Raw genomic sequence first — 27,301 nt, forward strand, 5'->3', positions numbered from 1 at the left:
GTATCCTGAGATTTGGAAATATCACTTAAATACACCGGACTCCACCATACCTTAACCAAAACGCAGTTTTACAAAACTAGTGGTGAAGCGAAGAGCCACCTCACAGAACAAGAACTGTTGCGACAGCATCGCAAGGGGATTCTGGGACCAAGAATTAAAAGCCACCATAATAAGCCACACCTGGCAGGGGGCAAACGCTGTCCGTACCTCTCCAGGTGAGACCTCTTTAGCGGGTACCAAGGAGGCAATCAATGTGGATGAAGTGAAAGTTGTCTTTGCCTTGAAAAGACCCTCCCGTGAAAGGGCTTCCTGCCTACTTTCTCCCAAGGTAGCCAAACAGCTACTGCCTCTCCCTGCATTTTCACTGAATCCTCCCAGCCCTCAAGGAGGTGGTGGTCATTTCCACTTTACAGCTCAACGTGGAGCTCCCAGAGAGCCTAGGTAACTTGCTCAGGGTCACACAGCTAGTTCAAGAAGCCGAGTCTGACCCCCATGACACTTTAGAAGTCCCTGGTCCTTTCTCACCTGTATAAATCAGCCACTTCTCATTAAGGAAGACCCACCACCCATTGCAGACAAACAGGATGGGCCCTGGAACTCCTACCCAAATAAAAGCCCGCTTTTCAATAGTAAGAGGATTAGAAAACTCTTTTTATATAATTCCCGAAGAAACTTGCCAATTTTTTCCCCACGATGTTCCTTCCAAAGTGCGTGCATTTTCTGAAGCATTTGTTTCCCCGGAACCAGTTCAAGCCTCGGCGGCCCTCGTGGCTAGGGGTGCTCACGGAGTCACTGACACCTTAGCCAGTCCTTCTCATTACCAGTGTGTCCTTTACTCCCCAGCTGTCCCCTGTACCGCTCTGGCAGTATTCCCGCCTCTTTAAAAACCGTGTGATGTGTTAGCTGCAGTTTCCTGACAGAGCTTTCACGTTCGTCAGTAAAAACCAAAGAAATCAAAACATCTGTTTGAGAAGCCTCTTTATTGGGGTACCTCCCTTTACTCCATTACTGGTATAAGAACAAAACATCCAGATTAACCATATCATTGTTCTATGTTCACAATGTTTTTTTTCCTCAAACTCTTCTGACATTAAGCGGACTTACTTGTAAAGATACCCTTCTACACTAAAACTTCTCAACCCACAAAGGCCCACTCCACTTACCGTTAATTTCTATGGACACATTTCATGGACCCGTTTCATCCAGGTCACAAAAATCCCACCCACCCCCCCCCTTTAGCCAGCAGTTAAAAAACCAGAGAACCTAAAGGTTCTCCGATGACTGTCCACCAAGTCACCAAAAGAAAATCACCAATATCCAAAACTTTTTAAACCAATAAAAATTTCTGTTTTCCAAAAGCGTATTTACTCTACATCACCATCATTATAATTATACAAGAGCATACAAAGCCCTAGGAAAGAGAAAGTATTTCATTACAAAATATTTGCGATCGAGAAAATACTGCTTGCTTTTAAATAATAGGAAAAGTGGCAGAAAAATAAATATGTTTAGAGATGTCCATTTTCACAAGTAACACAAAAGTATACACACAAGGAATGAAGCTAAAATACGCATGAGCCACAGAATGAGCCCAGCCGTGCGCTCACACACACGTGTTATGAAGTGAGGGTGTTTATTAGACTCCTCTCTCTCAGTGTTTAGTTATAAAAGTACAAAAAGAGTCTCCCCCAAGGAGGATTTCACCAAGCTGAACTCCATGATACATCAGCTGGCAAACGGAGGCTGCAGCTAGAACCTTGGCTGTGGTCGCTAGCAAAACCATTCCACCAAAAAACCCAGGCTCCTCTCCCCTGCTCCATCAGCACAAAGAAACTCTCAAAATGACCAAACTGATTCTAGTTAAAAAAAAAAAACAAAAACAAAAACAAAAAAAAACAAAACCAAGTAACATTCCACTACAAGCAAGCACTCCCAGTCCTAACCACCCTCCTGGGAGCCTCACGGTAAAATCATGTGCTGTGTTTTATAAAAGTCCAACTCCACTCTCAGTGTATGGGAATTTCATTTACCCGGAACTCTGTTGTTCTTTTAACTCCATTCTTCCACTCGTGAGCGTATGACTTGTCTGCTTCCGCTTCGCTAAATCCTGCATGTCTTTCCTTGGGGACTTCCTCCGCCTCTGACAATCCCTGGAGACCTTCAGTGCCAGCTGCGGCTTCTAGCGTCAGGGACCGGCTCGGGCCACCTTCCCCCTTTCCTCCCGCCCCCTCCGCATCCCAATGAAATCCCAACACACAAATACGGTTCCAGCTGAGGGTCAACACTGTACCCAAAGTAAAATCATTTTAAAGATGTGGAATAGTCTCCTAGAGGATTTTTTTCACTGAAAATAAACTGGATCAACAAAGTCCTGTGATTATGGCTCAGACCAAACCTATGTGCCATCCCGCTAAAACAGGCCACTGCCCAGATCAGAAATTTCACAACGATGCCAGAAAGCTATAACAGAAATAAATATACACCCAACACACAAGTCAAGCCTTCAACACTGATCATCAACTCCTTTCTAAAATATTGCACATGATACTCCGTCTTTTCTTTTGTTTGCACAGGAGCAAAAAAGAAAAAGGAAAAAAAAAACCCAAAACAGCACGTCTGTTCAGACACCAGAGTACGTCTACCTTGCAAGCAAGATGCCTGAGGCAGATACTCGCTCTGGTTCAAACAGGATGAGCCCTGGTACCGAAGGGCACCGTGGGGAGAGACACTGGTCTCAGTCTCAATCACAAATCCTCGTGGTCACAGGGGACTGGTCTGGCAGGTAGAACACAGGAGGGGAGCCCACGCTGCTTGAGGGACTTCGGAAATGCGGGTCAAAGGAGCTCGGGGCCACGCCAACTTCACCTTTCAAAAAGTCATCATCTTCATCCTCCACCACCTGCTGTACAAGGACAAGAGATTACCGGTCAGACCACCAGTGGCGGTGTGCAAAGCTTTCGAGAATGTCTTTCAGGAATGTGCCGCTTCTGGAAAGATGAAGGTAGAGGAAATAGTTTTTGTTTTTGTTTTTGTTTTTTTAAGTAGGCTTCACGCCTGCCCAACACCGGGCTTGACCCCACAACCCCAAGATCATGACCCGAGCTGAGATCAAGAGCCAGACACTTAGCCAATTGAGCCACCCAGGTGCCCCAAGAATGTCTTAATTTTGAAAGTTTACTCCGAGGCACACTTCATCCCCAACTGCCCACACAACTGCTGATCACATGGGACTACTTGTTTAAAGTCCAATTTTTTAAACAGATTTTAAGCTCAATAAGGGCAGACGGCAATGACCTGTCTTTCTCACTCAGTGTCATCCCCCTTGTATCAAACAGTGTAAATGAGTGAATTAATGACCACCCCCAAAGCAAAATATAAAGGAAAAAAGAGCTTTCCAATGATTACTTATGAAAAAAGAGACATAAGTAAATCTGAGATTGTTATTTGGTGGTAATGACCATGTGATAAAGATCCTAATTTGTTGAGGGGCGCCTGGGTGGCTCAGTTGGTTCAGCGTCCAACTCCTGGCTTCGGCTCAGGTCATGATCTCAAGGTTTGTGGGTTCAAGCCCACCTTGGGCTCTGCGCCGGCAGTACGGAGCGTGCTTGGAATTCTCTCCCCCCCCTCTGTCTCCCTCGGCTCTTTGTGGTCTCTCTCCCTCGCTCAGGATAAACTTAAAAATAAAAATAAATGATAAAAAAAAATTGTAATATGTTGAGCTTTTAATTAACCTTCACTTCCCAAAGTCAGCTTACAAAGTATCTAGTCTTTGGTTCTGTTTTTTTAATTTTGTTTATTTTTGAGAGAGAAGACAACAACACGCGAGCAGGGGAGGAGCAGAGGGGGGAGGTGGGGAGAGAGAATTCCAAGCAGGCTTCGTGCTGCAGTGCAGAACCCAATGTGGGGCTCGATCTCACAACCCTGAGATCATGACCGGAGCCAAATTCAAGAAGTCAGACGCTTGGGGCACCTGGTGACTCTCTGTTGGTTAAGCGTCAGACTCTTGGCTTCGGCTCAGGTCACGATCGCACAGTTTGTGAGCTCGAGCCCCATGTCAGGATCTGCTGACAGCGTGGAACCTGCTCGGGATTCTCTCTCTCCTCTCTCTGTGCCTCTTCCCCACTTGTGTGTGCCCTGTCTTTCTCTCAAAATAAATAAACAAACAAACAAACAAACAAAAGCTGGACACTTAATTGGCTGAGCCACCCCGGTACCCTGCGAAGTATCTAGTTTAAACAATTCATCAAAAAAACAAAAACCCTTTTCATAAGAACATACCGTGAGCTTGGAATTTTGTAAAAGCAAAAGGAACAAAATGCAGTCTTTAAGTGTGACACTGCTAATTACTACGTGACTGTCATCCGTGTCCACCAAGGACACTCCCAGCCGGGGTGCCAAGTCACAAGCGTACCTTTCTGACAGGTTTCGTAAACTCTTGAAGCTCCTCTGCACTCATGTTTTCCCAGATCTGATAAATAGGATCAATGAATTTCTTCGACCTGTCGACAGAGATCACATCTCAAAATCAAGTTCAATGCTACTGCGACAGTCAGACATGTCTAGAGCCCTTCTCTCACAGGATCCACTACCCCAAATAAAAACTGTGGTTCAAATAATCTCTGTGTCAAAATCCTGCATGTCAGTACTGTAAATGATGTGGCTCCTTCTTGGTAAGACTTCCCCCACTCAGATGGAGTATTAAGCTAATGTCTCATCTTTTTATCGTCAAGTGAAATTATTCCTCAACTGTGCAAAGCCTGGCAATGAGTTAGAGTATGTCCAAATGAAAACAAAGTGATATTCCTCTGAAACTTCATTTTTTGTATATCCCTACAGTAAATCTACTAAAAATTAGTCTGGGAAAAAAGACCCACCTGGTTTTCAGTCAACCAAGACTCGAGGGACCAGATGACCCTGAATCGTGTTACGATAGTCCTCCTTCCTTATACAAGTGCAAAGTTAAGACTGGCTTGGTGGGTTTTCTGAATTACCCATCCAGATAAATTACATGGCTGTTGATGACCTTTCCAACATCGTGGAATGTGGTCTCCAGAGGAAAGAACAAGTTGCTAGGCAGAACATTATGAACCACGAAAGGGCAGCATCCTCCCCATCCAGGCTCTTCTATCCCCATCCCCTTTTATGTTTAAACCAACAGGTTTAAAGAAAAACAAAAAATAAATCACAAGACCTTTGGTGTCAATCCAGGCTTCTTCCTGAGCTAAAAATCGGCCCCGCCCAGTGTGCTCAGAGCAGGCCGCAGCGTCTAACGGGTATTCCCTACTCAGGGACCGTGAAACACGTGCCTGGAGACCGTGAGTTGCGGATACACAGACACGAATGGCCACTCGATGACCAGGAAACCCCACTCGTGGGAAAAGCCAATAGACACCACACGTAAATTCACCACCGACAGGGGGACTAAGAGCACCCACCTCTTAAGCACACAAGGATCGAAGGGGAAGAAAGTGTCGAGTGGGTTCGTGCAGGTTCGCACGGAGTCCCCTCCGGCTGTAGTTCTAATAACTGGGAGCATCTGGCGATTGTTCCTCTCAATGATCGTGTAGCAGAAGACCAGCTGGTATTTACTGCAGAACCACAAAACCAAAACACAGACGGGCGGCGTTAACACGGTGGATGGTGCAATGACTGCACGGACGTGCCTTTGTGTGCGACACCTGTTCTAACCACGCGGATACTGTCAAACGTATTAAGTGCAAGAAAAGACAACACAAAACAGAAAGCAGTGCTTGTAGGGTACAGCTTTCCGGGTCTTCTATTTAGAAGCTTGTTAATAATAAGGAAAGAAAAGTGTGGCTATCACCTTGAGAACGATAGAGCGGGCTGAGATTATTAATAGGCATGACTCACTAAACATGAATGTGTTCGCGGTGGGACTCTTTGAGTCTGCAGAATTACAGAAGTGGTCTCTTTTTGCCGTTTGTAAGAGAATAAAGGGGTTCAGGATTTACGGACAGGATAGCGGCTGCTGAGGGAGAGAGACCTGGCTACTGGAGCCACGAGAACTGTACTGGTTTACCTACAACGTCGCCCCTAAGCTGCTGTTCCCAATTCTGAAAATACTAACAACTTAAACCCCAACAAAGGATCAACTAAAAAAAAATTAATGGAACATTACACAGTAATTAAAATCCAAATGCAGTTGTACGGGTCAATGTGTATCTCAAAACCACCAAGCGAAAGCAGCGGGCACAGAACGACACAAGAATTCCACCTCTTGCTCTTAGCTCTCGACCTCACATCTCACCCCGAGCAAGCCTGCCGCCCCACCCCACGCCGACAGCCTGCTGGACAGTCCACTTGCCAACCCAAGCCCTCTAGTCCCAGCCCGGGAATGTTCTCGGCCACCTGCCCCGCTTCACTCAAGTCTGCTGCTTCCCATCTTCCTGCAGTGTGCTGGGACCCTTCACCTGCCGAATGCTCTTGCTTGTTGTTTATTCCTTTCCTTGATTCTGTTACCATTTCTGAGATCTCAGGAGAGACACGGTACCTTGAACTTGATGGCCAGCAAATGAAAATTAAGGTTACCGAGTAAGAGCAGCAAGCGGTCTAAAGGGGAACAAGGGATGGAATCTTTGTCTAACAGAACAGACTCTTGTGCGTTGACGATTTTAAGCTATGACCCTACCCTGAGTATCCCGTCGCCAACTCGCTGTGCGCTCCAAGCAGACTAACTCGGGGAGGGCCAGGCTGCCCGCACTCGAATGTTGGCTCTGACACAGTCTAGCCACTGTGTCTCACGCGTCATTCCCGCTCTCCGGGCCTCCACCTCCCTGTTCTTAAACAGGGCCTTACCACATCAGTCCCGGGACTGTGAGGACGCAGCGAGCTCCATGTGAAGGGCTTCCGGGCGTGCGCGAGCCGGAGCCCCAGGCCCGACAGAACAGTCCTGCACCAGCCCGTCTCCTACTGTGGCACATCCCTCTCGCGTCCAGTCTATTTTCGTTACTCTAATATACATCTTTGGTCTGTAACTCTCGGCTTACTGGCTGCCTCACTCGTTTCAAAGTGCCGAGGCTTCTGCTGAGTTACAGTCTTTGAACAAAAGCAGGAGCAATTTCCAATACCACCAAAGTAAGAACAAAATCCTAACTGCAGCGTTCCCTGTAAGTACTGCATTACTGGCTGTTACGTGTCTCATGGTCATTAATTTGACTGAATAATTTCACAGAAACTTAATGGAACTTTAAAGTATTAATATAAAGTTGTTTTTAAATAATTCCCACCAATAAAGTATTAATAACTTACCTTGTGATTGCAGCAAAAAAGTTAACTACCGAAGGCAGACAAATCTTCAGGGGATTTAGCTGACTCATCACTATACGTTCAAAATTTAGACTCTGAAGGTATGTCAAACCTTTGATTAAAAAACAAAACATTTTTAAAAAGTACGAACATAACAGTCCAAGTATCTTTAAGCAGCACAGATTATTTCACACTTTAAAAAAACTTCTCGGGGCGCCTGGGTGGCTCGGTCGGTTAAGCGTCCGACTTCGGCTCAGGTCACGATCTCGCGGTCCGTGAGTTTGAGCCCCGCGTCGGGCTCTGGGCTGATAGCTCAGAACCTGGAGCCTGTTTCCGATTCTGTGTCTCCCTGTCTCTCTGCCCCTCTCCCGTTCATGCTTTGTCTCTCTCTCTGTCTCAAAAGTAAATAAAGAACATTAAAAAAAAAAAAAAAAAAAACTTCTCACGAGGGGCATCTGGGTGGCTCAGTTGGTTAAGCGACCAACTTCAGCTCAGGTCATGATCTCGCCGTTTCCGAGTTCAAGCCTCGCATCTGGCTCTCTGCTGACAGCTCAGCAGAGCTGTTTCAGATTCTGTGCCTCCCTCTCTCTCTCTGTCCCTTCCCCACTCGTGCTCTGTCTTGCTCTCTCAAAAATAAATAAACATTAAAAAAAAAATTAAAAAAAATTTTTCACAGAGCTACTTGCAGAAATGCTTTAAATACAGGTCCATATGGTCATACAACAAAGAGCCTAAGAGAAGGTCACCACACTTGCTTAGGACGAGGTCACCTCTTCTAAAGAAAACAGGGTATTCTTTCAAAAACCCAGGAGGTAATCATACATCCCTAGTGGGCTATTAACTTACATGACAATTTGGGATTCAGATACACATAAGCTCAGCACACGTTGAGTTTACAGAGAAAAAAATACTCGTGATCTGATTTCAGTTAATCATGAAATTGCTACAAACTGGAGGTAACAAAAGGAGGCTCCGTCCTGAGAGGTTCAGGACTGAACCACCTGAAACTCCTCCTTCCTGCCATCCCCAGACAGACACACATGCGGGTCTGACAACAGCCAACGGACAGCAGGACCCGCTCGGCTGAAACCATCAGCGCGGTGGAGCGTCCCACCCAAGGGGGGACAGCTGCTCGTACTTCAGGTGCTGCGCTGGGTTTTTTACAAGGAAGCCAGGGAGGTAGGGTAAGAATGAGATACCGCCCTCTGGGAACTAGGAACTATTAATTCTCTCCTAGATCAGTAAGAGAAAGACACCATACTTATTTCAAAAGGCAACCAAACCCACTTGTACTTAAATATATATTTTTAGGAGATTCTTGGATGGTTTGTTTTTAAGGTTTCTTTATTTAAATGACATCTACACCCAGCACAGGACTCAAATTCACGACCCTGAGATCAAGAGTTGCATGTTCTTCCAGCTGAGCCAGTCAGGCTCTCCCCATCTGTGATGTGTATTTTGATAAAAATGACTAAAAATGGGATAATGTCATGGCTTACAAGAAATACACCCTCTTTACCAAGACTCTTACCATTTATTTATACATTAAAAAAAAAAAAAAAAAAAAAGACAATACTTAAAACCCTTATCCTAACTCCTGGTTTACACAACTAATTTTAACCCCCGCATCTTTTCAAAAGTGACAGGATATGAGTAAATCCATACAATGCAACACACAACAAGTGTCAGTTTAGAGCTGTGGTTCTCAACTCAAAGCAGCTATGCCCCCAAGAGGACATGTGGCAGGTTCTGGAGGGTTTTAGCTGTCACAACAGAGCAAGGAGGGGATGCTAAGCTTCCTACAGTGCAAAGGACGTAGCCCCTACAGCAAAGGGTTATCCAGCCCCAAATGTCAGAGATTGAGAAAATCTGGTTTAGAGAAAACGGCCTATTCACCCATTTGAATTTTTCACGCAAATAAACAAACACATTTAAACTCACTTCACTGGCGTTGTTCTTGTTACACTAACCTAATATACAAGCTTCATCGGGCAGATTTAAACTCTGCACGACTCTGAGAAATTAACAAGAGTGAAACCTGGAAGATTAAGGCTGAAGTCCTTAGATAAAGCAGCATAACCGTTACGACCACGAGCTTCAGAATCCTACTCATCTGGTTTTCACGTCTAACCCTGCCCAACAATATCCTGCGTGTGCCTAGGTCCCCGGGGACGCCCGCCCTTCGCCGCCAATCAAAGTGACAGGCAGGAAGTGCTGCTCCAGGCATCACCTCTGAAGAAGAGCCCCTTGGCGGGTCACAATCACTCTAAAAAACACGGGTGCACACGCAAACCCATCCACTGTTAAGGAGGGCGCTTAAAGGGCTTTAGGGGCCCCTAAGGGCTGCTTGAAATTATGGGTACAAGTCTGAGTGCATTCTGACTCCACTGTTGTCATCAAACCCTCCATCCTAAAGGGTGACTAGCAGTCAAGGAAAAGCCAGTTCACATCCATCAGTCCCACATCACTGACCTTCTTTGAGGTTTCCACTTAAAAGCTGCTTGTGTCTAAAGACAAAAGTGTAGAACACAGCTTGGCAGGCTGAATAAAATGGTCCATGGAGAGCAACGTCACAAAAGGCCTTTGTTCCCGAATCCTGGTTATTAAGGTACATGTGCAGCCAGTTAACCAAAAGATCTAGGCATGATTTTACAGTACTAGAGAAAAGAAAAATTCGAGTCAACTTCACTTGTTTCATAAAGACACAAGAGTGACATAAAAACACACGAGGGACTTACAAAACAGCACACAACTGGCTCTCACCACAAACTAAGAGAAGTCAATCTAGAGGCCTCTTGATCTGTTCCCCAGGGGCACAGAGGGGAAGGAAAAGGACGGGCGAGCAGGAAGGCAGCTTTTCAATTACAAGGCAGAGAGCACGGACCTTCGAGGAATGAGAGGCAGGCCCCTAAGGATGCCTGAGGTCCCAAGGGACGGACAACCATTTCTCCTCATCAACTCCGAAGGACTTCTCTGACGGCCACCTGCCCTCTCAGGACAATATGGCCGAGGAATAAGCCACGTTTACCAACGTCTTACAAGGGAAAGATGGTCTGGCTGACTCCACCATTCCCTACAGGGTTCTCCTTACAAGGTTCTGATAAAGTTCTATGGCCTACAATTTAGGACAGAGGGACAGATGGCTTTTAGTTTTGGGAGATGCGTTTTTTTAATAGCATCCTCGCCCAAAGACATCTTCATGGATCACTGGAAGAAGCAGGCCTAGAGCCGGCCTCCTAAATAGATATTTCTATTACCTTTAAAAGACTTTTTTTCTTCAGCTTTAACAGATACAATTGATTCAGAATGCAAATGAAAAATGACAAACCTATAAAAAGAATTAAAACAGTATACAACACTGTACAATATTCATGAAGACAGATGGATCTTCGTGTTCAAGTGTAACCACGCAAAACAAATGACAAAAGCTTTCCATATGTGGTTTTGTATCTAAAGGAGACATTTTATTCTGAAATTGCCTTTTGGAAATGTAAACATCTTGCATAGTGTGGAGGAACAGATTTTCTCACTTGAAAGTCAGACCAGAAGGAAAAAAAAAACATGAGGCAGGGGTTTCTCTGATTTAAGACAATGTTATAATCTTTTTAAAGCATGGCATGAAAAAACACTTGAAAATTAGGTTACTTACATAAGAGGAATAAATTTAGCTCTTGCCAAAAAGCTTCCAATATAATTTCCAGCAGCTTGCCTGATGATGGCAGGATTATTTGGATCCTGCAATTTTTTCCAGAGATGCTCCAAAAATGCTTCTGCAAATCCCTATAAAAATAGAAGGTATTGCTCTAAACTTTTTTGATGTTTAAGAAATTCTGGCTATTGGAATCCTAAGATTTTTAACTCACCAGTAGAAGAAAGTGCTAGTATCTCACACTGCTAGTTAAATAATATACGCAGTTATCATCATTCATATTTGTACAATACTTGGAGATAATACTGTTAAAAACAATGTTCCCCAGCATTACACAAGATCCCAAAAGGTGCTGAACATCAAACTCAACTCTCCACACTTCACAGGTTCAGTGACAGGGCTCTGGAGTCCACCTGTTCTAAAAGCTCCACAAGTGACTCGGATGGTTAGCCAGAAACAGAAACCAGCAATAACCCCCACTCATGTGGGAGCCGTGTGGCAGTACGTGCCAGAGTGTAAAGTATTCTCCCAGTCTCTGGCTGAACATAATGAACTTAGCCAGAAACAGAAACACAGATCAAAAAGTTCAGTGTTTGACTGATTATGCCAATCACAGAAAAAAGACTAATTAAGCTTCTTTTTAACAAAGGACACAATCACCAACTTCTCCCAAACAGCTCTTTTCTGTATTTAAATATTTACTTATTTATTTATTTATTTAGAGGGGGAGAGGGAGGGAGAGGCAGGGAGAGGGAGGGAGGAAGGGAGGGAGAGAGCGAGCGAGCGCGCGCGCGCGAGTGTGCACACATGCGCGGGGGTGAGGCAGACAGAGAGAATCCGAAGCTCCACCCTGACGGCGCGGAGCCCGACATGGGGCTTGGACTCATGAACCATGAGATCATGGCCTGAGCCAAAATCAAAGGTCAGACGTTTAACTGACTGAGCCACCCAGACACCCCCCAAATAGCTCTTTTCAAAAGTTATTAACACATACTTTGGGGCAAAATGAATTTAACCTTCTTACCCGTGCCCAGTACTCTACTGACTGTTCTAGGAAGCTACAAAAGAATTGTAAGGAAAGAATCTTCTGTATTTTCATTTTTTTCCAAAACAAAAAGCCAAAGCCTGAAGATTTAAAATTCTGGGTTTAGAAGTTGTTTGGGGCTAGTTAGGATCAACTGAGAAAACACAACAGTGAAACATCCCAGAGGATTTTAATAGCAGGGGCTCCAATTAAGGGGAAGGACGCCGCCTAGTGGAGCAAATGCAGAATGGCCCTTTCAGAGCACTTGGCAGAGCGGCAGCAGCCAGCAGTGCCCTCTGTTCTTTCCGGCTCTTTCCACATGTTCAAAAAGAACAAGCTATTTTATGAAGGGCACTGGTAAAGTGAGCGCAAGGAAAAGAAATGCTTCGTGTCTCTCCTCCCTACCCCTCCACCCCAGTTTTTAAGGGGGAATCATGGGCAAGAATAAACTAAGCGGAGCTAATGGTGCCCCAGTACTCACCAATTTAAAGCTGCAGAGGTAAAACATGAAAAACTGTACATGGCAGGAGGCGTGAGTGGGCAACAGGAGTTTGTCAAAGACGGTTATCAGATCTCGATATAAATCCTTTGTTTTGTTGTTATCTACCTTGCCTAGAGAGAAAATTTGCCATTTCAGCTTCACACTTTTTTTTAAGCTACCACTTTCATTTCCCAAAATTTTTAAAAATAAAATACCATTAAGGAACGTCACCCATTAAGCTACGATTATAACAAAATGCCATTTTTATTTTGCACAGATTTTCCTTTTAACTGTAATAATCCAGCAGTGACAATGAAGCAGAACCTCATCTCACACGCTACTGTGATGCCCTAGATATGAAGGCCCCCTTTTTTAAATGTTCTATTTACGTATTTGAGAGAGAAAGAGAGCATGTGAAAGCGGAGGCAGGGGACAGAAAGGGGAGGAAAGAGGATCCCAAGCAGGTTCCGTACCGTCAGCACAGAGCCCAATGCGGGACTCGAACTTATGAACTGTGAGACCAAGACCTGAGCCAAAACCAAGAGTCAGACTGACTGAACCATGCAGGCGCCCCGACATGAAGCCCTTCTAAAAGGCAATTTTTTACTATTTATGTGACAGCAGCCCTTTGATCCCCTAATTCTACTGCTAGGAACTTACCCAACAGGTAACTGGACACATATATACAAGAATGTTCATTACACATTTATAATGGCAAAGGGGGGGTGGGGGGGCGTGGAATGATACCAGTTAAATCCATACGATCAACAGCAACCTAGAAGAACAGTGAATGGCCTCAGACAACGCACAACAGGTGAAAAGGGCAGATTATGAAACAATGCGTATAGCATGACCCCCAAATCCACTGAAAAACACACTCCTAAATATACACAAGTTAACAGAAAAAAACAAATCAACCATGTTAATAATGTAATTCTCTGCATAGTACAGATGCAAACATTTAAGTTTTCTTTTTGGGGACATCTAGGTGGGCGTCTGACTCTGGATTTCAACTCAGGTCGTGATGTCACGGTTCGTGGGTTCGAGCCCCACATCTCACTCCACGCTGACAGCACGGAGGCTGCTCGGGATTCTTTCTTTCCCTCTCTGCCCGTCCCCGACTCGTGTGTGCACGGTCTCGCTCTCAAAATAAACTTTAAAAAGAAAAACTTAAAAAAAATAAAACCAAATTGCCTTTTTAAATCCTTTCCTTTAATCCTTTCCAAATTTTCTCTCAACTGCATTACCTTTACAACAAAAGATTAAAGAAATGACACAGTCAACTCAGATTCATTCTGGGAATCATTCTTGAATCTTCACATGAATGGAAGAATCCTGTTTTGATGGCAAAGCCTCTAAACGAAAAGTTCCTGAAGAGCAAGAAGCACACCAACCGGTTCACTACAGCACCGACCCGACACGTGGCCCAACACGGCACGAGGTCTCCAAACTAACGCGTGACACTAAGCACCACGCGCCAACATGGACTACGCCCTTAGGTGTCTTCAACAGCTCGAGTGTGATCCGACCTCCACCCAACAATGAGCAGACTCCATACTTTAACCCTTGACTGCGACAGTCACCGAAAGGATCAGGCGGCTTCGAAGAGAAACACGGCCGAGCCTGAATCCAGTCCCACCACTTTCAGGCTACGTCACACTGGCAGGTAACTTCATCTCTCTAAACCCTCTTTTCCTCCTCCTCAAAACACGAATTTTTACAGGATGTCTATCGCTGCCAGGTTCCACAGGAGCTACTATGACTACTGCAGGTCGTTACCGTCTACATGGCAGACGTCCTTAATGTAGGACAGAAGCAAAGACAGCAGGATGTCCAGGCGCTCGGCTACAGGATGCACCATACGATCGGGCCTTTGTGCGTCAGCCTTTGTTTCACCGCCAGGGTCTTCGTCCTCATCCTTTGAAGACGAAGGAAAAACTGACATTAGAAACTGTAATAAAAACAGTTCTCAGAGATGATCATTTCCCTTTTTTAAGTTGTATTTATTTAAGTAATCGCTACATTCAACGTGGGGCTCGAACTCACGACCCCAAAATCAAGAGTCACACACCAGCCAAGAGCCCCAAAAAGGTAAAGCAAAGACATAGGTCCCCTCTTGGCAGGAGCTCCCCACCAGAAGTACGACTGAGAACCACTCAAGCAAGGAACTCAAACTAGAAGCAGATTCAGAGCCCCGCCTGACTCGCATCTCGAAGACCCACCCAAACCAAGGCCGTGCCAACACCGCAGCTTTCCCCGAGCACCTGGAACGCACTGTGCTGGGCACTGCTGGTGCCCAGGGCTCCTCTCCCAGAACAGGGCACCCCTGCCCCAGCTGCTGTGAGCACTGGTGGCCAACAGCCTCTCCAGAGGACCACCCTCGCACTCCCTCCTGCCCTCCCTGTCCAGAATGACCGGCTGACAACAAGGTCACAGGAGGCCATCTCCCTGCTTTCAAGCTGGAATCAAGTCTATGGCGCCATTCCCGCTCCAGAGCTCCTGGGACCTGGGGTCATCATGCTATAGCTGGAACTCTCCCTTGTAGTCCCTTCTTCTGCCCTTTGTCCCTAAATTCCACCCTCCCACCCCCCCACCCCCGCTCAGGCTCTCCTCCGGTGAACCCTGCCCCAGGCAGAGAGGTACTGCATTAAGGCACAGACTTATAAAATAAAGAAATCACACTGGGACTTTTCTATTTACCACTCCCTCGAAAACACACGTGCTTTGCAAAAACAAAAAAAAAAGCAGAAAGAACAAAAGTTAAGAATAAAAATGAAATATACTTCACCACACCCAAATTCACAGCCATGGAAAGAAACGAACTCTCCTGGGCAGTACGCAACATGGTAACAACTACTCATTCAAGAATCACTGTTGGGACGCCTGTGTGGCTCCGTCGGTTAAGCGTCCAACTCTTCATCTCGGCTCAGGTCATGATCTCACAGTTCGTGAGATTGAGCCCCCATGTCAGGCTCTGCACTGAGTGTGGAGCCTGCTTTGGATTCTCTCTCTCTCCCTCTCTCTGCCCCTCCCCAACTTGCACTCTCTCTCCCTCAAAAAAAAAATAATGAAGAATCATTTTTCAAGTTTGCTGAACTGCGAACTACTGTTTTAACCTAAAGCCTTGAAGAAGAGGAGCCGTTAGCCATCACCTCCGGCCCCCTGGACCTGCACACATGTGCTTTCGTCAGGAAGCACTGACCATGCTGAAGAGTCCTTCTGGGGCATCTGTCCCACCGCCAGTCTGAGCAGCTACTTCCTCGGCATCCTCAATATCCTGCCGGGATGCGTTCACCTACGTTAAAGCAAAGGGGTGGAAAAGAATAAAATCATTGAAAGTACCTGGGAAGTGGAAACCCACCTGATTTACACGCTTTCAAGGGTCCACTGGAGCACCCTTCCCAGCACTGTGACTCAACATACAAGTATGGTGCAAACCCATGCACCGGCCTGGGCCCCGAAGTAATTTCCAAGACTACAAATCAAACCCCCTTCACTACATAATTCTACAAAATCATTAGGAACTGTTGTGTGGTCTAAATCAACTTCAACAAATTCAACATTCATTCCGACTCTTACTATGCACAATTCACGTATGTGTCATACATAAAAGTATCTCATCAATCAACTGAGCAGGAAAATACAAAACGTGAGTTAAATTTGAATGACTGAATATTCATCTTGGTATATGCCCCTTCAGATACCTAGTTTAACACACCATTCAAGTCCTGCCTTTTTTACTATCATACAGGACCCCCTTTCTAAATGTACTCTAAAATGTTCCGTTAGTACGTAGGAGAGGAAGACTTTACAGATTACGTACGCGGTTGGCCAGACAGGCGGACCTCCGGGGAAGCAGTGCACCGACCCACCCACCCTCCGGCCCCTCCCAGACCTGCCCCGTTGCAGCCTCGTTCTCCCCAGAGTACCTCTCTCTCCTCCATCACTCACGGCTCCTCGGCCACAAACCTCCAGTCTTCCCAACCATAAAGTCTCCCCTCGGCCCTGCTCACCCCTTCCTCACACCCTCAACCGAGGCCTCCGACAGCCCCCCTTGCCAACCATCCACACTTTCCCCTGAAACGCAGCTGCCCCCTCCAGCGACACGGCAGCAGACAACCTCTTCATCACCAAATCCAAGGACGTTTGTTTCGCTCGTCCTCCTTACTTAAAAATATCAACCACAGCTCACCCTACTGAGCGAACCCTGCCTGCTTCCAGATCCTCCCTGGGCATCCGTACCCGGTTTCCCGCCCACTTCCGATCACACTCCCTCTCTCCTGTCCTAAACAGCATCACCGCGCAGGTTTGCTCTCAGTCCCCTACCTGCAGCCACCACTGCTTGCTGAGTATTCTCCCCCTGGCTCCGCAGGCGCACCCCGATCCACCCAAAAATGGAACTCTTCCTCTTCCGACCTCCTCCTGACCATCCTCCTTACCATTAACGGCCACGCCACACTCTATTCCACAGAGAGCTACCTTTCTCTTACTCTCGACTTCCGGTCCAGCCGCCAGGACCAGTTCTCGCCTTTCCTCCCCGATGCCACTAGAACCCACCACTGTCACTTATTCCCTCTGCACTCCACTGCAGGCCTTTTTAAAAAAGAGTGTAGGGGCGCCTGGGTGGCGCAGTCGGTTAAGCGTCCGACTTCAGCCAGGTCACGATCTCGCGGTCCGTGACTTCGAGCCCCGCGTCAGGCTCTGGGCTGATGGCTCAGAGCCTGGAGCCTGTTTCCGATTCTGTGTCTCCCTCTCTCTCTGCCCCTCCTCCGTTCATGCTCTGTCTCTCTCTGTCCCAAAAATAAATAAACATTGAAAAAAAAAAAAAATTAAAAAAAAAAAAAAAAAAAAAAGAGTGTAAAGAATTCAACATTACTTCCTTAGGAATGCCTTCTTGATCCCCTCACTTACATCAGGTTCTCCAGCACATAACATGCATGTATTCCATTTATAGCATTTCCCGCCACTGTACTTCTTTGTTTTTTAACGTTTATTTATGAGAGAGACAGAGACAGAGCACGAGCAGAGGAGGGGAAGAGACAGAGGGAGACACAGAATCCGAAGCAGGCTCCAGGCTCTGAGCTGTCAGCACGGAACCTGACGTGGGACTCGAACTCACAAACCCTGAGATCATGACCTGGGCCGAAGCGGGACGCTGAACCGACTGAGCCACCCGGGCGCCCCACGACTGTACTAATGCCTCGTTCCCCAACCACGAGATGCAACTGTCTACAACCACCAGCACATCCATCAAGTTTAAGAAACATTCAAAGAAATGAATCAAAGGTGGAAATGTGGATTCTTCCCCATTGCTGCTACTATTGCTTCCCGTACTACTACATATATTTAACAAATGCAAATCAAGGAGAAAAACAGATTACCGGATACTTACATCCAACTTGAGTAACTTTTCAATCACAAGCTCCAGAATTTCATGCCTCAAGGTTGGAAAATACACACTAATCCTTAGCAAGTTATGAACATAACATTCCTAAAACATAAAAAGACAAAACATTTCAACAGAGAATACATGTTTCGTAATTAGGTGAGCAAAACCTCAATTACACGATCTTTAGTTTCTTTTTTTAAGTTTATTTATTTTGAGAGAAAGAGAGAGCGTAAGCAGGGGAGGGGCGGGGGGGGGGGGGAGAGAGAGGGAGAGAGAGAGAGAATCCCAAGCAGGCTCCATGAAATCAGCACAGACCGACGTGGGTTCGAACCCACAAACCACGAGATCATGACCTGAGCCAAAACCAAGAGCCGGGCATTTTACTAACTGAGCTACCCAGCTACCCCACAACCTTCAGTTTCAATTAAACAGAAAAAAAATAGACTACCCAGCAACACAGAAACTATGCTGCTTATCTATACAATGTTCAGTATAATTAATCTAATCACCCCCAGTGAATTAAATTTGTGATCTGTACACTCCTACAAGTGTTTTCTTTAGAAAAGTTTGAGATAAAATTCATGCACAAATCATCCATTTAAAATGTACAATTCAACACTTTTTAGCATATTCACTTGTGTAACTGTCCCCATAATCAATTTTAGAACATTCTCATCACCCTAAAAAGGAACACTGTATCTTTTGTCTAACGTGTATTTATTTGGGAGAAGGAAAAAGTGAGCAAGCACACGTGCAGCGGGAAGGGCAGAGAGGGAGGGGGACAGAGGATCGGAAGAGCATTCTGTGCTGACAGTAGACAGGGGCTTGAACTTATGAACCATGAGATCATGACCTGAGCTAAGGTCAGCTGCTTAAATGACTGAGCCACCCAGGCGCCCCAACACTGTATCTTTTAGTCATGTACCTCCCCCCAGCCCTAAGTAACCACTAGTCTACTTTCTATGGATTTGCCTATATTCTAGATATTTCACATCAGTAGAATCTTATACTATGTGGTGTTTTAGCATGCCTTCAAGGTTCACTCATTTTGTAGCAAGTAAACCACTCCATTTTAGTGCCAAATAATATTCCACTGTATGGACATAATACAACATTTGTTTATTCATCAGCCCATAAACATTTGCTTATTTCTGTATTTTGGCTATGATGAATAATGCTGCTTTTGAATATTCACGTAAAGCTGTGTAGACACATGGTATCTTTCCTCTCGGACAGACACTTCTCAGCGGAAATGATGGGTCACGTGGCAATGCTTAACCTTTCTAAGCAACTGCCAAGATGGTTTTCCAAAGCAGTTCTACCACCTACTGTCTACACCCGCACCAGCAATGTGGTGAAGGTTCTGACTTCTCCCCATCCTCACCACGACTTGTCACTGAGTATTGCCATCCTAGCGGGTATGAAATGAGATCTCTTTACTAAAGGTTTTGACTTGTGTTTTCCTGACAGCCAGTGATTCACATGTTCACTGACCATTTGTACATGGATTCTGGAGAAATATCCATTCAGATCTTTTGCCCATTTTTAAATTGGGTTATTTGCCTTTTTGTTATCGACATACTAAGAATTCTTTATATATTCTATTTTAAGTTCATTTATTTTCAGAGAAAGAGCAAACACCAGTAAGGGAGGGGCAGAGAGAGATGGAAAGAGAGAATCCCAAGCAGACTCTACACAGTCAGTGCAGAACCCCACTCTGGGCTCAAACTCACAATTCAAGAAATCATGACCTGAGCCGGAACCAAGAGCCAGACACTTAAACGACTGAGCCACTCAGGCACCCCAACAGTTCGTCGTATATTCTCGATATACTCCTTGATACAATACGTGATTTGCAAGCCCGCTGTTTGATTTTCACTTGCTTGAAGGTGTCCAATGAAAGAAACACAAATGTTTAATTTTAATCAAATCCAACTTGTCTGGTTTTCTGTGGCTGCTTGTGCTTCAGGCATCCTATCTAGAAACTGTTGCCTGATTTCAGGTCACAAAAATGTTCACCTAGGTGTTCTTCTGAGAGCTGTTTTTAGCTTACATTTAGGTCTTTCGTTCATTCTGTTTATGGGAGAGCAGGGGGCTCTGCTCTACCCCATTCTTTGCATGTAGATTTCCACTTGTCCCACAACCATTTGTGGAAGAGATCATTCTTTTCCCCATTAAACTGCTTTGGACAAATGGCTTGTGTGTATTGATCTTACATTTTATAACCAGGCTGAACTCACTTTAGTTCTAATAGTGCTCATGAGGAATCTTTAGGATTTTTCTAAATGTTAAGATCATGTCATCACAAATACAGTTCTACTTCTTTCCAATCTGGATGCCTTTTCCCTTTCTTGCCTAGCTTCCCTTGCTAGAAGAACCTCCAGTCCACGCTGAACAAAAATGGCAAAAACAGGGGCTCCTGGGTGGCTCTGTCGGTTGAGCATGTGATTCTTGATTTCAGCTCAGGTCATGATATCACAGTTCATGGGTTCAAGCCCCGAGTTGGGCTCTGGTGTGGAGCATGCTTGGGATATTATCTCTCTCTCCACCCCACCCCCCTACCTCTCTGTCCCTCCCCCTCTCATGCTCTCACTCTCTCTCAAAATTAAACTTTGAGGCACCTGGGTGGCTCAGTCAGTCAAACGTCCAACTCTTGCTTTTGGCTCAGGTCATGATCTTACGGTTTCGTGAGCTTGAGCCCCACATGGGGCTCTGTGCTGCCAGCGCAGAGACTGCTTAGGATTCTCTCTCTCCCTCTCTCTTTCTGCCCCTCCCCCCACCCTCACACTGTCTCTCTCTCTCTCTCAAAAATAAAAGTAAATAAATAAATAAGCAAATTTTTTTTAAAAAGGGGCAAAAGCAGGCATCCTTGTTTTGTTCCTCATCATAAGGAAAAGCTTGCAATTGTTCACCATTGAGTGGGATATTATGTGTGAGTTTTCATAGGTGCCCTTTCTCAGGCTGAAACAGTCCCCTTCTGTTTTTGTCATGAAAAGGTTTTAGTGTCTGTCAAATGCCTTTCTGCATCTGGTGAGATGATCACGTGGTCGCTATCATCTGTTCTATCGACATGGTCATTCTATTAACTGATCTTAACAAATATTACATAAACCATGAATTCCTAGGATAAATTTCACGTGGGCGTAATGCATACTCCTTTTATGCTGCTAGACGCAGTTTTCTACTGTGTTGAGAATTTATCTATATTAGTAAGAGATGCAAGGTTTATAATATTCCACTTGAAAGTGACTATCACAAGCATTAGCAAAATTTATTAACTCCTTATTTAGAAAACTATTTTTGACAGAGAGAGCATGTGTGCACGTGCACATGTGAGCAGGGGAGGGAGAAAGAAAATCTCAAGCAGGCTCCGTGCTTAGCGTGGAGCCCCACTCAGGGCTCGATCTCATGACCACAAGATCATGACCTGAGCCACAAATCAAAAGTCAGACATTTAACCAACTGAGCCACCCAGGCATACCTTATAATACCTTATTTAGAAAACAATAAGCTATGCTTAGAAGGAAACCACTATTCATTACTGAAAACCACAGATCATCTAAGTATTACACAAAAACTTAAAAATTCATCCATAGAAAGTTCTGCCTTTATGTTCAAATAAGGCATGTTTATAACTGGTAATACATAAACTATTACCTTCTAGTAATTGTTATCTGTATAATCATTAAGCCTATCCAGATATTTCTGAAACAGACTCTGCCCTTGACTTGCGTCAGGGAAAAAGGCATTGGGGATCCACAGTCAGTTCCTAAGAAAGGAATTTGAGTCAGGTTCTTAGTCTTGCATTTAATGTATAAGACAACTGGTAAGAAAAACACATAACATCACCTAAAAGTAACTTACAACTTTTCCGTTATTTCTCTCATGAAAAGATTTCTTACCAAGGTTCTCTCGGATTTTCGAACAAATGGAAATTTTTCCACCAATATTGGCATAAGAAACCACGGTGTCCTAAAAAAACAAAAGGAAATCAACCAATCCATGTTACCTGGACTTTCTTGGAAGGTGACATTCCCATTCTAAGAGCAAATATGGAGGCAAAAGGTAAATGGTAATCAACTATCTCAAGTAACTGGAACCTAAATGCATAGCTTGAGAGAAAACCTATGATAACTTAGGGGAATGCAACCTTCCATCAACTTTGGTATCAACAGCAAGTTAAAGGGGGATCCTTAGTTCTACAAAAGCAATAGAGTTTCAGTTTAAAACTTAAAACGTTTCCCACTGTGTGCACATGTATTACTTTAAAAACAAGAAAAAATTATCAACTTAGGTAATTTTTAAGTTAGTAAATAATAAACTTACAAAGGGAACTTGAAGTCCACTCCCCCCAAAAGAAACCTAAGCTTCTCTTAAAACTGTAATTTTTAAAAAATTAATATGTAATGAACAATACTGGAATTGCAATTTTTATTTATATGGCATGACACGGGTATTGCTCACTGAAAATTTTTGGACATAGTATCTGTTGAAGATAAAAGGAGAATTTCAACGACCACTATACAAACTTTGGAAGAGAGTCTGCGTACAAGTTTTAAATAATTTAAATAATACTAATTAAGTTACTAATTCTTAAATAATTTAAACAACTAAAGACAACGAAGAGAACTATAATGCCATTTTTTGTAGAATGTGATGTTGACAAAGCCTACAGAAACATGTAGCATACAACCTGAGCTTTGATGCTATGAACACAGTAATTTTCTACTAATTGGTTATCATTTTCTTGAGACTTCAAGACCATGATTCAAAAAAAAATTAACAGGATACTCACGATGGGACATATCTTGCTATTATTTGCAAGGCTCTGTGACAGGTGTCAAAAGTGGCAGGAAGATCTACAAGTAGAAAAGTAAGAATATGAGCATAACAAAACTGAAACCTGAGAAGTTACAAAATTTTTTTTAAGTTTATGTATTTACTTTGGGGGGAGGGGAGGGGACGGGCAGAGGGAGAGGGAGAGAGAGAATCCCAAGCAGGCTCCGCACTGTCAGCGTGGAGCCCGATGTGGGGCTCAAACTCATGAACCATGAGATCATGACCTGAGCCGAAACCCAAGAGTCGGATGCCCAACCGACTGAGCCACCCAGGCGTCCCCAAAAGTTACGTATTTTAAGCTAAAAACACCTGCTAACCAAAACTGAATCATTTACTAGCGAAACGTTAACTTGGAAGGTTTTTCTCTAACACCAACTATCACTGCAGACTAAGTGGATTAGTTAAATAAGTAATGCACTGAGGGCAGCTGATCAGACGTTCTTGCTGAAGGTCACAAAAAAATTCCATCGGAGGTTGCCATTTGCTGCTGCCTACCCATTAGAACAGCTCCTGGCCTCACCCAGTGTTTTAACATTGAGCACGCATTCTCTAAGACACAGGCAGGTCCCTTGCTTTAATCTTCTTTATACTTACTATCATCTTCGTCATCGGAATCTGAAACATCTACGTCACCTTCTTTAATGACCACCCGTGCTTTGTGAGGGAAAAACAAAATACGTTATTCTTTTTGTCACTGACCTAAACAATCAACAGCTACACAAGAAAGTGATTTTTTCCACTGTGCAAACTTAGTACAATAATTAAATTTACAGCCAAAAAAAAAAAGTCAAGTAACTTTACAGTTAAAGCTAAAATTTCTGAGTTCTAACACTCCATTAGAATCTCATTAAGGTAAATTCCAACTCATAAAACAAACAAAAAAAAAAATACCACAGCAACAAGTCCAGATGCTTCTACAGACATCATTATAGAGAACAGACATGCACCAAAACTGCTAACATGCAGCTCAGAATTTTCCATGTTGGCACAATCCCCACAGTGTTCCAAGAAGTATTTTAGTAATGGGGTACTTAAAAAATAAAAAAGCAAAGAAAGCAAAGAACCACTTACGAGGTACAAAATGAGAGACAATCATGCTGAGACACGGTCTAAGGAAGACAGTCTGTGCTGATACAAGATTACCAAGAAAAGCCAAATACTCCTCCACCACCGTCTGACTTCTGTTTAACCACTGCAATCTCTACAGGTAGGAGGAAGAGAAAGATAAAAGAAACATGTTACTGATACAACATATTCTGTTTCCAGAGTATTGAAATCACATACTAGTCAGTAAAATAAATGGTAAACTTACCAATAAAATATTGATAAGCTGCTCAAAGTCTTTAGTCAAGTACATGATGGAAGAACGGAATTCTAACAGCCAGTTAATGATTTGGTCATCCTTAAGGCAAACAAAGAAAAGCGTTTTCAAAATCACAAATCCTCTAAAATAACTGGAGGTTAATACCTACCTTGCACCAGACATCTACCAATAGTATTTAAATTAGGAGAAAAAAGTCACAAACTTGCACTAAAGCCAAAACTGGAATAAAAATGTCTTAATTTGTATCAAAACAAAAGAACGTTACATTTTCTGATTTTAAAAAGTAACGCAGGGATGCATTCGTGGCTCAGTCAGATAAGCGTCTGGCTCTTGATTTTGGCTCAGGTCATGATCTCACGGTTTGTGGGATCGAGCCCCCTGTTGACTCTGTGCTGACTCTGTGTTGACTCTGTGCTGACTGTGTTGACTCTAGAGCCTGCTTGAGATTCTCTCTCTCCCTCTCTCTCTACCCCTCCCCTACCTGCGCACACGCTCTCTCTCAAAATAAGTAATAAACTTAAAAAAAAGATGTGCTATATAAAAATGATGGCTCCAGTACATCATAAAATATTTTTCAGGCAATAAAATTCCTGTCCATAATAACTTTTAGTGACATGGGAAAAACTTCTAAATAAAAAGAAAACAAGCCATGTATAAAATATGCTATCAGTTAGATAAATATAAAATATCAACTATAAGGACACCTGGCCAGCTCAGTTGGTAGAACATGCAACTCTTGATCTCAACGTTGTGAGTTCAAGCCCCATGTTGGGCATAAAGCCTACTTAAAATAATAAATAAAAATAAAAATAAAAAGCTTTAGGGCACATGAGTGGTTCACTGGGCTAAGCATCGGACTTTAGCTCAGGTCATGATCTCATAGTTTGTGAGTTAGAGCCCTGCATCAGGTGAGCTCAAGCCCCACTTCTGGTGAACTCGAGCCCTACTTTGGGTAAGCCCCGCTTCTCTCTCTCCCACTTTGCACCTCATAGGATTCTCTTTCTCTCTCTCTCTCTGCCCCTTGCTCACTTGCACCCTGCCCCCACTCTCTAAAAACATAATAAAAATAATAAATATATATATATATATATATATATATATATATATATATATAATATATTGTTTGTATTAACACATACACACGACATACATAAAAAACTAAGACCCTCCAATTTTGAAAGAAATGGTTAATGCTGATTAAGACTCAACACAAGAGGGGCGCCTGGGTGGCTGTCAGTTAAGCATCTGACTTTGGCTCAGGTCATGATCTCACAGTTCATGGGTGCGAGCCCTGCAATGGGCTCTGTGCTGATAGCTCTAAGCCTGGAGCCTGAAGCCTGCTTCGGATTCTGTGTCTCCCTCTCTCTCTGTCCCTCCCCTGTTCACACGCTCTCACTCAAAAATAAACATTAAAAGTTAAAAAAAAAGTGAAGACTCCACCCGAGAAAGGGACATACAAATAAACAAAAGCAATGTGTTATAACCATAACAGTAGACGGTTAATAGACAGTACTGTACTTACAATAATAATGAGCAAGTGAGGGAGGGGCAGAGAGAGGGAAACACAGAATCCGAGGCAGGCTCCAGGCTCTGAGCTGTCGGCACAGAGCCCAAAGGGGGCTCAAACCCACAGACCACAAGATCATGACCTGAGCTGAAGTCAAACACCCAACCGACTGAGCCACCCAAGTGCCCCACTTCTGGTGATAGATTTTTACAGACAATATTGTACCTACAGTGACAAACCATCAACAGACAGGGCTGTACCTGCTGTTACAGACTGATACTGACAGGGAGTATCATTCAGCAGGAAGACACCAGGCACCAGGCACGGTGCTCAATACCATGCGTCTGCATCTTTTACTAATCCTAACAATGCTGAAAATGGACTCCTGGTATTCCCATTTTATAGTTGAGGAAGCAGAGACTAAGAGAAATGAATAAGCAACCTGCCCACTCAAGAAGCTAATAAAGAGGGGCACCTGGGTGGCTCAGTTTGTTAGGCGACTGACTTCGGCTCAGGTCATGATCTTGCAGCTTGTTAGTTCAAGCCCCGCGTCAGGCTCTGTGGAGACAGCTCAGAACCTGGAGCCTGCTTCAGATTCTGTTCACCCCTGTCTGCCCCTCCCCTGCTCACACGCTTGTGTTATCTCTCTCAATAATAATAAATAAATGTTAAAAAAATTTTTAAGGGGCGCCTGGGTGGCTCAGTCGGTTAAGCGCCAGACTTCGGCTCAGGTCATGATCTCACGGTTTGTGGGTTCGAGCCCTGCGTTGGGCTCTGTGCTGACAGCTCAGAGCCTGGAGCCTGCTTCAGATTCTGTGTCTCCTCTGTGTCTCCCTCTCTCTCTGCCCCTCCCCTGCTTGTGCTCTCTCTCTCTCTCTCAAAAAATAAACACTAAAAAAAAATAAAAAGTAAAAAAAATTTTTTAAAAAGAAGCTAATAAAGAACCAGGTTCAAACCTGCCTGTCTCGGGCACAGCCTATGCTCCATCCCCTGTCCCACAATCCCTTACTCCACTCAGGAGCTCACCACCTCTTCCCCACCTTCATCCCACCACTGACTGCTTTCCACGTGCTATTTGTGATGAACTTCACTGAGACTATTTCCTGAAAAAACCCCAAGTGAGCTGGCAGTAAAATAACGTAAATCACAACTCGCTTGTGCTATGGTACTTTCATATGTCCACCACCATTAAGGATAAGTTAATGGTGGCTCACCAAGGTCTGAGGCAGTGAAGACAAACTAAGTTAGGTGCAAATAAAAATACATGAATTCTATCCTATCCCTGTTCTACCAAAAAAAAAAAAAAAAAGTGCAACAAAATTATAAAGATAACATTTAAAAAGCTCCATTTTTTAAAGTAACTTAGTCACAGTCTTTGGTGCTTTAGTACTGAACCATTATTAGAAGCAAATTGCTTCCAACACTCTCTGAACTAACATAGACACAACTGATGCATTTCTTAGTATGCCAAGACACCAAGAAGTGCTGGTAAAAAAATACAGCGGGACAAAGAAAATGGTCCCTGGAACCTACAGAAGAACATGAGGATAAGGTAAAGCTTGAGACAGTGCCACTTCTGCTGTTGGTCTCTGGTGGCTACATCCTCACAGAGGGACAAGCACGTATTCAGAAAACCAATAGTACAGCTATGGCTGGAGCAGATGGTAAGCAAGCCAACAGATAAATCTGGGAATCGAGGAGGGGCCAGATAAATGACGGAAGTCCTTGTAAGTCGGATTTGCAACTAGGAAGATCTGCTGGAAGGGTGGGAAATGGAGTGAACCAACACCTATGTGCTTAGAGAGAACCAAGGAAAATTCCA

At 44.1% G+C, this 27,301-nt stretch overlaps 1 protein-coding gene across 2 annotated transcripts in view; it reads right to left on the reverse strand.

The window, feature by feature from the left end:
- Positions 1–961: 961 nt before the first annotated feature.
- The window catches only part of RRN3 (RRN3 homolog, RNA polymerase I transcription factor), a 31,524-nt gene continuing 5,184 nt past the window's right edge, over positions 962–27,301 (reverse strand). The window contains exons 4-18 of one of the 2 annotated variants that reach the window (XM_045461297.1): positions 23,961–24,050; positions 23,720–23,849; positions 23,243–23,302; positions 22,605–22,668; positions 21,712–21,781; positions 17,813–17,911; positions 15,623–15,715; positions 14,200–14,338; positions 12,421–12,551; positions 10,916–11,046; positions 9,739–9,923; positions 7,270–7,378; positions 5,436–5,588; positions 4,412–4,499; positions 962–2,899 (exon numbers count right to left, since the gene is read on the reverse strand). In XM_045461297.1, coding sequence (XP_045317253.1) covers positions 2,741–2,899; positions 4,412–4,499; positions 5,436–5,588; positions 7,270–7,378; positions 9,739–9,923; positions 10,916–11,046; positions 12,421–12,551; positions 14,200–14,338; positions 15,623–15,715; positions 17,813–17,911; positions 21,712–21,781; positions 22,605–22,668; positions 23,243–23,302; positions 23,720–23,849; positions 23,961–24,050 — 1,701 coding nt within the window. In that variant the 3' untranslated portion in view covers positions 962–2,740. Of the gene's footprint in view, positions 2,903–4,411; positions 4,500–5,435; positions 5,589–7,269; positions 7,379–9,738; positions 9,924–10,915; positions 11,047–12,420; positions 12,552–14,199; positions 14,339–15,622; positions 15,716–17,812; positions 17,912–21,711; positions 21,782–22,604; positions 22,669–23,242; positions 23,303–23,719; positions 23,850–23,960; positions 24,051–27,301 lie in introns of both variants that reach the window. The other variant, XM_045461296.1, reaches the window with a different exon arrangement.

This window comes from Leopardus geoffroyi, chromosome E3 (assembly GCF_018350155.1).
Source record: "Leopardus geoffroyi isolate Oge1 chromosome E3, O.geoffroyi_Oge1_pat1.0, whole genome shotgun sequence".
Lineage (NCBI taxonomy): Eukaryota > Metazoa > Chordata > Mammalia > Carnivora > Felidae > Leopardus > Leopardus geoffroyi.